The sequence below is a fragment of the Neomonachus schauinslandi genome, chromosome 7 (assembly GCF_002201575.2).
Source record: "Neomonachus schauinslandi chromosome 7, ASM220157v2, whole genome shotgun sequence".
Lineage (NCBI taxonomy): Eukaryota > Metazoa > Chordata > Mammalia > Carnivora > Phocidae > Neomonachus > Neomonachus schauinslandi.
In genome coordinates this window covers 108804298-108819532 of record NC_058409.1, presented here as the reverse complement: position 1 = coordinate 108819532, position 15235 = coordinate 108804298, and the positions used below count along the sequence as shown (strand labels likewise).

The 15235-nt window shown below is 38.6% G+C and overlaps 1 protein-coding gene across 1 annotated transcript; it reads right to left on the bottom strand.

Moving 5' to 3' along the window:
* Window positions 1–4054: 4054 nt before the first annotated feature.
* Window positions 4055–12859, bottom strand: LOC110590191 (zinc finger protein 300). The gene is made up of 5 exons (XM_021700949.2): window positions 12846–12859; window positions 12142–12185; window positions 8001–8127; window positions 7633–7759; window positions 4055–6528 (listed from the first exon to the last, which is right to left on the bottom strand). The coding sequence occupies exons 2-5, from the start codon at window positions 12154–12156 to the stop codon at window positions 4974–4976; spliced, it is 1824 nt and encodes a 607-aa protein (XP_021556624.1). The 5' UTR covers window positions 12157–12185; window positions 12846–12859; the 3' UTR covers window positions 4055–4973.
* Between the last annotated feature and the right edge of the window lie 2376 nt (window positions 12860–15235).

The window sequence follows — 15235 nt, the reverse complement described above, 5'->3', positions numbered from 1 at the left end:
CTCTCTATCTTGTTCAATTGGTATTCTTATACCAATACCACAGCCTTGATTACTCTAACTTTATATGCCTTGAAATCAGGTAATATGATTCTTCCCCTTCTTTTTTTCACCAAAGGTATTTTGTTTATTCTAGGTCTTTTGCATTTCCATATAAATTTTTGAATCAGCTTGTCAATTTCTATAAAAATGCCCGTTGGAATTTTTTTGTGGGTGATTAGATTGAATATACACATCAATTTGGGGTAATTAATATCTTGACATTGAATCTTTCCATCCATAAACACTATGTATCTCTCCATTTATTTAGATATTTTGCAAGAGCCACTTTTTAAAAAGTTTTTTACTAATTCCAGTTAGTCAACAGACAGTGTAATATTAGTTTCAAGTGTACAATATAGTGATTCAACACTTCCATACATCACTTGGTGCTCATCACAAGTGCACTCCTTAATCCCCATCACTATTTCACCCATTTCTGCCCCCCTCCCCTTTGGATTTGTTTATTCAGCTTGTTCTCTATAGTTAAGAGTCTGTTTCTTAGTTTGCCTCTTTTTTTTTTATCCTTTGCTCATTTCTTAAATTCCCCACAAAGGCCACTTATTAAGTCTATTAGGTTCTCTGTAGTTTTTGAGATCTTCTGTGTAGAAGACCATGTTGTCTGCAAATAGAGACAATTTTATTTCTTCCTTTCCCAAACCTATGCACTACCCCCCACCACCACCTTCCCTTTTTGTTTTCACTATTACAGTAGCTAAGATCACTAGCACAGTAGCTAAGATCACTAGGAAGAGTAAAGCATACACCTTTGACCTTTTGAAGAAAAAAACAAAACAAAACTTGGGGGCAAGCATTTAGTCTTTCACCATTAAATATGATGACCAGATTTTTTTACAGATGCCTTATAACAATAGGAGGAAGCAGTCCTTTATTTCTAGTTTGCTTAGTGTTTATTCTAAATAGGTGTGGAATTTTTGTCAAATAATTTTCCTGCATCAATTGAAATGATCATATGTTTATTTTTTTAGGCTACTGGTATGATGAAGTACACCAATTGGCTTCATATATTGGACCAATCTTGCATTCTTGAATTCAACTCTACTTGGCCATGATGTACTTTCCTTTTAAAATATTGCTAAATTTGATGTGCAAATATTAAGGATGGCTATGGCCTATGTTCAGGAGAAATGTTGGTCACCAACTGTTTTTTCTTATGTCTCTGTCTGGCTTTAGCATCATGGTCATAAAATATGTCAAAGATCCTTGCTCTTCTCTTTTCTGGAATAGATATTGTAGAATTGGCATTATCTTTTATTTCATTGTATTCAAATCTTTTTAAGATCTTTTAATTATCTTTAGATTCTTAAGTGATGCTGTTTCCTTTCGTTGCTTGTTATAGATACTTATGCCTTCTTTTTCTTTGTATTGCCATGGGATTAATGATCTTTTTCATCAGTAATGTTGTTTTGTTGTTCCTATTTTATGTTTTTTTCCCCCCTCTATTTTTCATCTTCTATCACTTTCTTTTTTACTTTCTTGGAGTGTATTTCACAATGTTTTTATTCTAACCTATTGAGTTGGATGCTTAGATATTTTCAGGCTTTCTTCTTGCCTGATCTATACTTGTTGTAATACTTTTCCTTCTATTACAGGTTTAGGTGGAACCGATTTTGTGAATAGTGTGCAGTAATTTAAGTTTTCATTTTTTGTTTTACCTGTATGGATAACTGAGCCAGAAACATTTACTGAAGCACTACTTTTCTCCTGCTATTCTACATTGCCACCTTTGTCATAACTCAAGAATCTACAGGTAACTGTCTGTTTCTGGATTCTCTTACCATTGGTCTATTTGACTACCCATGTGCAATACCACATTGTCTTATTATTAGTTTCCGGGAAGTCTTTGGTAAATTCTCCAAGTTTGCTCTTCAAAAGTATCTTGGCTATTCTTGCCTTTTAACATCTCCATATGTGATTTTATAATTAAATTGTAAAATTTCCAAAAAAAGAAAGCTTACTGGGGTTTTGATATGAAATGCATTGAATATTGTGGGAAATTGATCTTTATTGAGGGATGCCAAAGGATATGAATAATCGTATGTGCTACATCCAGTGCTGTGGGCAACCACAGGAAGAGGTACTGTTAAAATTATGAAGAATAGATGATCAGAATAAGCCTGATACAGAATTAAGCATAACAGGACATCAGAGCAAGCTCAGTTAACTAGTGATAAAAATGGAGTATATGCCATTTACTAACAGTAGGATGATTCATAACAACCGTAGCTTCAATGCCATATAATAGAGCTAAAAATTCTCACAGAAATTTGTAGCCAGTTGCTGGTTACCTGCATGCTATATGGTATTTTGTTGTTGCTCAATAAAATAAGCTAACTCTATATTTATGAATGGGCTTATTCCTTTGGATTTCAATTTCTTTCCTCATCTCCCCAATGTATAAATCACTTTGGGGGAAAATAGGCATCTTTAATATTGAGCCTTTCAGCCAAAAAACTTGATAAATCCCTCAATTTATTTAAGCCTTGTTTAATTTATTCAATAATGTTTTATAATTTTCTATATAGTGGTCCTACACTACATGATTAGATTTATTTCAGGTGGTCCTTATTTTTGATGCTAATGTAAATGGTATCTTTAAATTTTCACTCTGCTGCGGGGCACCTGGGTGGCTCAGTTGTTAAGCGTCTGCCTTTGGCTCAGGTCATGATCCCAGGGTCCTGGGGTCAAGCCCTGCTTCTGGCTCCCTGCTCCACGGGAAGCCTGCTTCTTCCCCTTCCACTCCCCACTGCTTGTGTTCCCTCTCTCGCTGTGTCTCTGTCAAATAAATAAATAAAATCTTAAAAAAAAAATTCACTCTGCTGCTCACATGTAGAATTAGTTTATTTTTCAATATTGAAACTGTATAAAGCAACTAAACTCCTTTATTTCTAATATTTAATCAGTCTATTTTTGCTTTTCTTATACACAATTGCATAATCTACAAACAATGTCCATATTACTTTTTCCTTTCTAATCCTTATGCCTATTTTCCTATTCTTGCTGCATTGCACTGATTAGCTCCTCTGATAAAAGGCTCAAAAAAGAAGTGTTGAAGTCTTAAATTAGTAGGTGCTAAGTCTAAATTGGGATGCTTATAGAAGTCCATCATCAGATCAACAAGGTTGGCTGGAGGTTTGTGACAGTGGGAAACCAAATGGGAGGCCTGTAAAGTAGGAATTATGAATCTTTGTTATATCTACATTAGTTCCATAGCTGTCACTATATAGAACTCACTCTTCACTAAATTTCTGTGTGTTCACAAAATTATTCTATTTTATTTATTTATTTTTTGGTCCTTCTCATGCCTTCATAAGGATCAATTGAGACATCTACCATGAGAAAATGTCAGAGTAGCTCAACCCAAAATCTGTACTCCTAGGCCTTCTTTCCCAGGTCTGAATGGTCAATTTATATCTGATGTCAGTGTTCTCAGCTCACTGTTCATAATGAAGTCAAGAACTTATCCACACAAACTAGGAATTTCCCACATCCCTGTTAGGCATGCCCTCTCCCCTGCAGAGGTTCTTACCCAGAGCGTCCCCATCTTTTCATAAGAGACAGTTCAGCCCTTCAGGAAGAGGATCAGGTGGGCAGGAAATGTGAAGGAATCAAGTGGGAACTATATGAAGAACTATGTGAACAGAAGTATACAGACACCCTCATTCTTGCCAAGCATTGCCCTTCTGCAGGCACCACAAACAAGGGTGCTCATGGAGGAATAGGCAGAACCACAGGAAAGAGAGCAAGAGATATTTTAGAGATACCAAGTTCTCAAATCTGTGGCAGGCATAATTTCTCATCCCAAGAGTTTTGCTCTGCAAGTGTCCTTTGTTCCCAGGGAAAACAGTTGTGGGGAGGGCGGGAGTCAGAAAAGAACTGGAGAGACATTAGACAGGGTCTTTATGTGTAATCACCAGTTTATATAAATGTATGTAAAAAATAATAAAAGCATAACAAATGTCACTTTAACATACCAAGAATCAAGGCTACCAGGGTCAAAGACAGTAAAATGAACAGGCATGGGAATGGGATATCAAAAGCAGAGTGTCTGGAATGCAAAGCAAGTTTAGATGTAGTTTTTACACATTAGTCTTAGCATCCAGTTGCGGGAGGATAAAGAGAAAGATAAAAAGAACTAATATAAACTGAAAATGTGCTCTACATTTTTTTAATGATAAGAGAAAATATTCAGATGGGTTAAGCAGGCTTGCTTGAAGTCACACAATCTGTGAGTAGCTGAGCCAGGATTAAAACACAAGACCATCTGGCTCAGTACCAAAGCATTTCCACAATACCAAACTCTCAGTGAGGAAGAATAAATGGGAGATCTGGTCAAGGTGCACTGATTTCAAGGTCCAGGATCCTTCCAGAGAGACAGGTCAACTTATATGCTTGAGATGGGAAAATGCATAAACATCACCTGTATTGAATCTGATCCACCTATCTTTCCATCTTTGTACAAGAATTTTACATGTATCTTTAGGGGTCATGCTAAGCCCCTCCTTATAATGTAGTTTCTAGGAGTTGATTTTCTTTCTTTTTCTTTTTACTCAAGCCTTCCTCATGTCCTTTATTGGGAATTACTGTATGGCCAAAATTATGTCAAGCTAATATTAGCAATTTCACAATGTCTGGTTATCGTTAATGTAGTATAATAAAGAATATGTAACTTAACAATATTCTATATACATAATTTGTTCTACGGACCATAACTTTAAAAGTTTTATACACCATGTTGGAAATGTTCTTCATTTATGATTATTTTCCATCATCTTTGCTGAGCTAGGTATCACCACACTACAGACACGAATTCTCTTGTAAAATTTTATCTATAAAGATGTCCCATAAATATCAAATCAGTCAGGTTCCTAGTACTTATTAAGGCTTGAGCTAATACTCAGAAGGCTTTTCTGTGTTCAGTTCATTATGATTTTACCACTGTTATGAATTCTCTGGTGTACAGTGAGTTGTGACTTTTGAATGAATGCTTTCCCACATACAGCACACCGATAGGGTCTCTCCCCAGTATGAATTCTCTGATGTAAAACAAGGTCTGACTTCTGGGAAAAGGCCTTTCCACATTCAGCACATACGTAAGGTTTCTCTCCTGTATGAATGCGCTGATGCCCTGGGAGGTGGGACTTCTGAGAGAAGGCTTTCCCACATTCACTGCATACATAAGGTTTTTCTCCTGTGTGAATTCTCTGATGTCCAATGAGATGTGATTTCTGACAGAAGGCTTTTCCGCATTCACTGCATTTATAGGGTTTCTCTCCAGTATGCGTTCTCTGATGTATGATGAGCTGTGACTTCCGGGAGAAGGTCTTCCCACATTCAGTACATTCATAAGGTTTCTCCCCAGTATGAATTAACTGATGTGTAATGAGTTCTGTCTTCCTGCTGAAGGCTTCCTCGCATTGAGCACATTTGTACGGTTTCTCCCCAGTGTGAATTCTTTTATGGATAATGAGGTGGGACTTCTCACAGAAGGCTTTCCCACATTCAGTACATTCATATGGCTTCTCTCCAGTATGAGCTCTATGATGTATAATCAGCTGTGACTTCTGGGAGAAGGCCTTCCCACACTCTCTACATTCATAAGGTTTCTCTCCAGTGTGAATTCTCTGATGTATAATGAGGGGTGATTTCTGGGAGAAGGCTTTCCCACATTCACTGCACTCATATGGTTTTTCCCCAGTGTGAACTCTCTGATGTATAATGAGGGAAGATTTTTGAGAGAAGGCTTTTCCACATTCAGAACATTCATAAGGTTTCTCCCCAGTATGAGTTCTCTGATGTACGATGAGATGAAACTTCTCACTGAAGGCTTTCCCACATGCACCACAATCATATGGTTTCTTTCCAGTATGAATTCGTTGATGTACAATAAGCTGTGACTTCTTAGCAAAGGCTTTTCCACACGTAATACATACACAGGTTTTCTCCTTAGTTTCAACATTCTGATACTGAATAAGGGATTGTTTACTACTAAAAATGTTTCCACACTGATTATTATTACAGGGCATTACTCCATTGTGAATTTTCTCAAGATTAGAATCAGATGCACCATGGCTAGATGATTTTCCACATCCAAAACTCTCATCAGGGCTTTTTCTTGAATTGCTCTTATTACAACTACGTAGGTCAATATTATATTTCAAGTTCTTTTTAAATACATCATAGTTATGGCATCTTTGTCTTGAAGTATCTGGCTCTATGCAATCGTGAAATATTTTTCCCAACACATTATATTTATGGCCTGACTCCACAGTCACTGTTTTGTTGTTAATGACTGTTACTTGCCTGAAAAGCTTGTCTTGGTTTTCCTGACATCTCTGTAGCTGGCCACCATCTTGACAGACTTTTAAGATGGAGTACAATGAACCATCCTTTGTGACTCCTTTCAGGATATTATTACGGAAGGAAACAGACCCCAAAATACATGATTTGGGGTTGTCAAGGTTACTTTTCCTGTCTAAAAGAAAGAAAGATAAAATAAAACAACTGTAAAGAACAATTAACAGAATGCAGAAGAACAGAACAAATGATTATTCAATGTAGTTGATGAACTCAGAACACAGGGATGGGGACAAGCCATCTCGTAGGCCAGTAAAGCATAGAGTATGATCAGATGAATGAATGGAAAAGGATGTTAAAGAGAAAAATTCATGGAAAAAATTAGAACTGACGGAGACAGAAAAGTATCTGCATTATTATCACTCTGAATCTTGGATTATTCTTCTAGAATCTTTCCATTTTCCCTGCTTTCTGAATGGAAACCTTTTTCACCTTTTGAATTCATTTATCTTACAAACCATTTCCTATATATATACTTAACTACTATTATCCTGCCACCGCTAGCCACAGAAACAAGGTCCCTCTGCACTCAAAATACTTTAACTCTCCTTAGTCTACTTTCCTAATTAAAAACTAACACAAACAACAGAAAAGTCCAAGATCCTGCTATGGATTCAGTATCAGATTCACACCTAAAACCCAAGCTTATATTCCACTACTTGTCATTAATACCTCCTATATGTCCCAAGTAAAACTAGCAAAGTTCTCCCAGAAAAGCTTTAATTCTCTAACTTCAAGGTTTTGTTCATATACTCTCTCCCCACCAGTCTGCCTTTAGCCTCCTCCTTCAGCATCATCAACACTTTATATATCTTTCAAAGCAGCTACAGCTGCATGCTCTGAAAAACGCCTTTTGAATTGTTGTATCTTTAGACTCTCATTTTCTCTGAACTTTTAAAACAGTAACTATATTTGACATATAATTGTGTAGAGCCATGTACCTGGAGGTCTTACCATCTGAAGTACAACCTATGTTCTTGGGAGGAATTTGCCTTTCTATTGCCTCTCATAAAAGGTGTTAAAAATATACACAGATGCAGAGATAAAGAAGATCAGTAAGAAATAGCTCCCCCTTCTAAAAGCTTACAACTATTTAATTATTTGTTGAATGCCTACTAAATTCTCAGCACAGGGACAAAGAATAAGAGATTTCAGATTTCAGGACAGAACATAAACCTCAGGCATCAATTAAGAAAACAAAACAAACTGATATTTTACTTCCCTTGTCTCCCATCTGCCTGATTTTCATCTGGTAAGATCCAATTTGGTATGTCTCTCTTTATGATCCATGGATCTTCTCCTTGTTCCAACTTAGAGATGACATCTGGTTTGGAAACTGGATATCCTATTAAATGGAAATCACAGGAATTGGGATTGACTGCAGTGAAGGAAAAAGTGAAGGTGTAGTTTCAGGAGGGCTACAATGAAGCAATCCAGGTGGCCCTCAGCAAAAACAATGACCTCCATTTGGGAAGGTCTGAAGATCATAAAAGTCATTATATATGTCAGAACTACCAACCATAGCACCTGATAAGGAAAGGAACTTGGATGGACAAGTCTGAGTTATGCAGGGAAGCCATCCTTACCCATTGAGACCAGGTGGCTGAAGTTCTCCAGCATCACATCTCTGTACAGGGTCCTCTGAGCAGGGTCCAGTTGCTGCCACTCCTCTTGGGTAAAATCCACAGCCACATCCTTGAATGATACTAAGCCCTGTAACAGTATATTCCTGTTCAATCTGAAGTGATCATTCTCATCATTTCTATTGCAGTATACAAAATTGTACTACACCTACTTTTATATCATATCATGGTATTTGGCAGAAACAATACAAAATCCTGTCTTTACAAGAAGAGCCAGAAACAGATCAGGAAAACAGAAAAGGTAAATTAAAAGGCCTACTTGATGAAAATGGTAATTTAATAAATGATAAGGGCAGCATTCAAATAACCGAGAGGAAGACAGATTACTCAAAGAATAATATTGAAACAACTGGTTAGCCAACAGGAAAAGAATAATGTCGAATCCATATGTTCAAGGTAGAGCTGTAGCCCTTTAAAATTCATATGTTAAAGTACTAACCACCAATTTCTCAGAATGTGACTTTATTTGGGAACAGGGTCATTGCAGAGGTAATTCTATGAGGTCATTAGGGTGGACCCTAATATACAATTTTGTATATTGCATATACAATCAGTCTCATCTAAGTGATCTCAGTCTTAAGGTGCCTCTCATCCACATTCACACCACATTCAAGCTGCCAGGCATTTAGTTTGTCCCTTAAACAGCCTTATCAATCTCCTCATTTTACATATGAGAAAACAGAGGATTACAGTGGTTAAGTAACTACTTGCCAGAGGTTATACATTGAATATATGATTAACTCGCAGATTTAAAAGCATGTATTCTGAATGGATAGCTTGAGTTCTTGACCCCTGCACTCCACACTGTCTCCTTGATATTGTAAACAAGATCTTTTGCATCTTATTGTTTTAATAACACCCTTAGTCAAACTTCCCGTGAAACACCCTATATTTTAGTTTTCTTCAAATTCTTAGCCTTCCTAAAACCACTCTGCTCTTTCTACTTTTGCAAATACTTCCCATCTTTATCCTACTTCCCTCATGATTTAATAATCCTTTGAGCCTATTTTCTACTTCCTTAGAAAGCTGGTTCTTTCTAAGTTGCTCCCCATCTCTGCTTTAACAGTTCTTTGCTCCCATGTCTCTTACAGAGCTTTTATTTGTCAATGCTGGTTTCCATATCTGTTTACCTAATTTTTCTCTGCATTCCTCCCAGAAAAAAAAACATACCTAAATCTTGAGATACTCCACAGCCAGCCAGTGCATATGACACACATTAGGTACTCAACAAATGTTTGCTAAAAAGGAATGAATGATGATTATAGAGAACAAAATCAAGTTCACATTTAATTAAAAATAGTTTGTGCATTAAGCAGTTATATTCTTTTGATCTGAATAACAGTGACATGAGAAAAAAAAATATATGTGGAATGTAGAGAAAATCCATTCTGACAGGAAGATTAATAGATGTAATTCTAACATTCGGATTTTGCTTTATTAATTATACTCAAATACTTCGGGTGCCTGGGTGGCTCAGTCGGTTAAGTGTCTGCCTTTGGCTCAGGTCCTGATCTCAGGGTCCTGGGTTGAAGCCCTGCATGGGGCTCCCTGCTCAGCGGGGAGTCTGCTTCTCCTGCTCCCTCTCCCTCTGCTCCCCCACACACTTGTGCATGCTCTCTCTCTCAAATAAATAAAATCTTAAAAAAATATATACTCAAATACTTCAATATACTAAGTATGTATAGATTTTGTTAACTGTGAGAAAAATACAGTACATAATCAGTGGGAAATTGTACTTTTATCATCTACACTTTTTTGTGGCTTGGGTGATTGGGAGAATGGAAGAGATGGAGAGCAGGTGTTAGAAAGAGAAAGTAAGAATAGACATGTGTGCAAACATGACTTCACTTCTGGACACTATGGAAAAAATACAAATCCCTCTTCTTACAGAAAGAGGCATATAATCAGTTAATTAGCCCTGGTAGTTGGATTCATTAAGCTAATAAAAAATCCATTTTCCTTCTCTAAAGCTGCTCTAACAGAAATATAAGACTAACCAGATAGGTAATTTTAAACTTTCCAGTAGCCATAATCAAAAACTAATTTTCAAATATATATATCCCAATTCATCCAAAATATCATTTCAAAGTGTAACCAGTCTTTAAAAATTATTAGTGAGCTTTTTGGAACTATATCTTCTAAACTCAGTATGTATTTTACACTTACGGCACATCTCAATTCAGACTAACCAATTTCAAATGTTTAGTAATCACATGTGGCTGGTGGCTCCGTGCTGGACAGCACAACTCCAAAGCTACTGACATCCAGAAGAAAACGACCCCATCTTTTCACAATAGAACTCACTTGTTAAGCTCTACTGTAAAATACACATGAGATTTCTAGATTTGACAATTAACAGTGATGATGATATAATAATAATAGTAACAATAACAATAACTAACACTTAATACAGAACAAACCATCCCCAGATACAGTTCCAAGCATGGTTTTTATTCACTTAACTCTCACAACAACCCTATGAGGATTCTAATCTCCATTATAAAGATAAGAAAACAGTCCCAGGTCAACCAGGTTGCAAAGAAATATTATGCATCTGCTAAGATAATAAAGAAATCTAGGTACTGGCACGGGAAGATAGTCAAAAATCTTTACATGGGACAGTAAAATTAAAAAACAAGTTGCAGGGATGCCTGGGTGGCTCAGTCGGTTAAGCGTCTGCCTTCGGCTCAGGTCATGATCCCCGGGTCCTGGGATCAAGTCCCACATCGGGCTCCTTGCTCGGCAGGGAGCCTGCTTCTCCCTCTACCTGCCCCCCCCCCCCCCCCCCCCCCCCTTTTACTGTCACCCTCCCTCCCCCCCTCTAGCAAAAAAAAAAAAAAAATCTAAAAAAAAAAAAAAAAAGTTGCAGCACAGAATATTTACGTAACATTATTTTTCCAAAAGAAAAACACAATAAAGAGACACTCTTAAACATCTGTACTTTCACATGTACACACTTAATCAGTTATACTCATATTGAAAAGGTTTGGAAGATTACAAACAAATGGTGAACACTGATAATCTCAGGAGGAAGAGAGTTTAAGTTAAAATGAGTCTCAGTTTTGAAATTTTTATCGTTTATATAGTTTAAAACTTATATACCATGTATATAGCCAATGTTGGCAGGGAGAAAAAGTAATGTAGACTGTTAAAAATGGAAGCACAGAGAAGGAACTGGCCTTGAGTTGGACAGTGATCCTACATAATCTGAAATCAAACGAAGGGTATGGAACATCAGGGGCCTGTGCTCTACAAAGCTTTGCCAGATAATTATAATTTAAGAACTGCCCTTTGGGAAGAAAATAGATTTTGGAAGACCATTCAAAATGTACCTATCCTGTGTTATAGATTTTATCAGTAGATAAAACTGGACAATAGGAAGCCTCTGTAATCAATAAGGTCCTCTAAACCAGAAACCTAACAAACTTTTCTCGTAAAGTTTGTATTTTCAGCACTGCAGGCCATACGGTCTCTGTTGACTTACCCAACACTGCCATTGTGGCAGGAAAACAGCCATAGACAACAATACATGAACAAACAGTTCGGCTGTGCTGCCAATAAACTGTTCATAAAAACAGACAACTGGATTTCGCCTACAGGCGGTAGTTTGATGCGCCCAGCTCTGAAGAATAAGGTTCAAGGCGTTTAGCTATGACATTATAATACCTTCCCTCTAAAAGAGATCATTTTACGATATAGCTATAAGAAATCTGTTGCATTTACCACAGGAGTGTTGGTAAGAACACTGTATACTCCACCACCTAGAGAAAGACCCAGAATGGAAATCTGTTTTAGTCTTACATGGCAAGAAATAATTTCTTTCCATGAGAAATGTATCTGTTTTCTCTTTAGAGGACTGCATAACTGATAATGTTTGCAAGAAGATCAGAAAAATTGGTACATCCGTTTTTAAAAATGTTTTCAGGCCAGGTTATCCACATGTTACCTAGAACTCTTTCTAGGTCTTGATCTTTATTTTGGTTACCTTTTCCCTACTCCAAATTTTAGCTATCTGTACTTCCCCATTTGACTGGACAGAAAATGAAAGAGGAAATTTTAAAAATTAAAAGTAAAAGCAACTCACCTGGGACTTCATCATTTTCTGCTCTCTTCCAACAGGGCAGAAGCCTGAAAGAGCAAAACTGGTGATCAGAAGGACATTTTCACAGACCAGACCCAGTCTGCAGCTTCCACATTCACCAATCCAGAAACATTCACCACTAGACGTCAGGTGGATGATGGGACAACCAGGGATAAGGCTGTTCGGTCCTTGCAGAAGGGTCAGGAAGCACTAGGTGAAGGAAGTCCTCTTGTGACTACACTATGATGATAAAGAACTTGGTCAAGGTGATTTAATTGTATAGATATGTTTCATATTGACTCACTAAGAGCTTATTGTTCCCCTATGAACCAGTAATTCTATTTGTAGAATATTTTTATAAGGCAATAAACATGAATAGATTTATATAAAAATTAACTGCAGATGGACTTCCCTAGCAATAAGAATGGCCATGACCAAATGGAAAACTGAGAAATGTATTCCCTTATTCCCCAGAAAGAATCAGTAGCTGAATTCAATGATCTCCCAAGAGAGCGTTTATATTTTCCGTCAACTCAGCAAATTCTTCTGCCAATCAATATTCATGGACCAAAATGTTAATTTTAAGATGTTTTCTGTTTAAACTATAATTGCAGATTTTCAACAGTGCAGTCATCTGTGTATAAAAATGGTGATAGGTTGGAAGCACTCGTACAAGAGAATATACTACAATGCAGGAAGGTATATACCTGGTCAATTTTTCTCAGTCCCAGGAGGAGTCATGCAGACAAGACTGAACTGGTTCAGAGGAACTGAATGCTCCCATGACAGGGAGACTGTTTTATATGGAGTATTCCAGGCGTTGTCAAAACTGATCTGGAAGGAAACAACCAAAATAGTAATGCTCATGTCTGGGTACCCAGCAGGTGCTCAGAATAAAATATAAAATTATTTCAATAAGCTTAGAAAAAGGCAGAAAGTCACACTTTTGGTAATAATCCATCCTTTTTTATTTGTTCGGTCTTGTTTTAAAATGATCATGGGGGGTGGGGAGGCACCAGGCTCAGGGTGCAATGGTGAACTGAGAAGGGGGTCTAACTTTAAGAACTCAAGGGTTGCCTAAAACCTGTGGAAATTTTAAATGTATGTAAAAGTCTTTCCCAGTAAATTGGGGCTGATCATCATGACTGTCTGATCCCATTATTGCTCCCTCCAAATTTCTGAATCCTCGGGCCTAGCAATGACACACTCACAGAACTCCCCCATGACCATCATATCACTGACCACGACATGGATGTCCCGGTCATTTAGTCCAAGCCTCCTCCCCAATCACTGATTCTCCAGAGTCCCCTAAATCACTGACCCCAGTCAGGCCCCTACACGCCATTTCTGATCCCACAGGCAACCCCATCACTGACACATCATGCCCCAATTACTAACCTCATACCTCACTCCAACCCTGACTCCCAAATAAACCCAACACTAATCCCACAAACCTCCCCACCCCTGACGTCATAAACCTCCAATCACTGACCCTCAAAGACCCCGTCCCTCCTGTTACCAATCTAACGGACTCACCGCACACAGCCGCCTTCCGACTTGCGGCTCTGTTATCCGGTCCCGAAACGCCCATCACCGCTTTAGCCGGGACGGCTGTCACAGCCATACTGGCGAACTCTCCCGCTTCCTGTCTGGGAGAGTGCAGCGCGGAGCTCCTGAGCCTGCGCTGTTCCGTACTGGGCGGTTTGGCCCACTCTGCATCCTCGGCGGCTTTGTTCAAGAGGCAAGATGGCGGCTCCCAGGCGCTGTATCTCGTTCTGGGAGCCGCCATATTGAGAGTCCGGTCAGATCCGTACACGCGGAGGAATTCGATTTATTCCTGAGTTTGGACTGTGCCACCGCGGCGGCGAGGGGAGGGGGAAAGATGACAGAAAGGAGGACTTTACAAACCAGTGAGGCACGAGGTTTTGCAGAGAGCTTTTACAGGAGGATTGGGGAAGAAGTTTGAGTGATACGACCTCTAGTAAAAGATTGCATTTGGTGAAAGAGAAAGAGTTTGGAATGTTAAAATACTCTCATTGACGACACTACTTAAACATGTTTGTAAATGGTACAGCCCGACACCGGGAGATTCTACTTGATGAAAGGGGTGAAAGGTGAAATGGTAGTGTCCCCTTCGTGGAGCTGCCGCTGTGGGAAAGAGGGGCCAAAGTGGGGGTGGGTGGAGGAAAGGGATACACAGCAGAAATGAACTTTAAACTAAAAGCGATTATAAGGAATTCTCTAGGGGAAATTACTAATGTTGGAGGGAGTTGCAGGGGCGGACTGAAGAAGAAAGGAAAACTGAGAGACGGGGAGGAGACTGAGGCCCAGAGCGATGACGTTGAGACGGAGAAAGTAGGGGCCGCGATAACGGGGCAAAGTAGAGGCCTGTGTAGGCCGCGGTGGGAGCCTGAAGGGCAGAAAACGGGGCGCAGAGGGACAGAAGTGGGACGCTAAAGGACACAACGCGGGAGACTCAGAGAGAGAGGGAGATTGAGACAGAGAAAGGGGAGACTGAAAAACAAGAAAAAAATGGAGAGGAAGCCAGCGAGGAGGTTAGATTTCAGGAAAGTATTACGTGAAAAAACCTACAAACCACTTACCATAACCATTAGGTCATACGCCAGGCTTTTATATATTTATAAGATATAAATGAATATATGTGTGTGTTATATGTGTTAACATGTTTCATGTGCTTAAATAGATCAGATTTTGAATCATGGTTTTCAAAGGAGACATTATTTTTGGCTTATGTAATTAAATGAGCAGCAATTTTACATTGAGCACTTATATTTCTCATGTCAAGTAAAAACAAATCTGGACTTAGGGAGAGATTTTATTCAGAAAGATGATTGCAGGGGCATCTGGGAGGCTCAGTTGGTTAAGCGTCTGCCTTGGGCTCAGGTCATGACCTCGGGGTCCTGCATGGGGCTCCCTGCTGAGCGGGGAGTCTGCTTCTCCCTCTTTCCCTCTGTGCTCTCTCTCTCTCAAATAAATAAATAAAATCTTTAAAAAAAAAAAAAAGAAAGAAAGAAAGATGGGAGAACACTTCAATCTCAGAAATCTGCAAGCATCTCAAAATCAAACTGACCCCGCC

What these genes read in the sequence shown, in the direction of transcription:
- LOC110590191 (XM_021700949.2), bottom strand. An exon ending in CAGCCACCTGGTCTCAATGG is followed by an intron (nt 7,760 to 8,000) that starts GTAAGGATGGCT and finishes TCCATTTAATAG; the next exon opens with GATATCCAGTTTCCAAACCA. An exon ending in GCAGATGGGAGACAAGGGAA is followed by an intron (nt 6,529 to 7,632) that starts GTAAAATATCAG and finishes TCTTTTAGACAG; the next exon opens with GAAAAGTAACCTTGACAACC.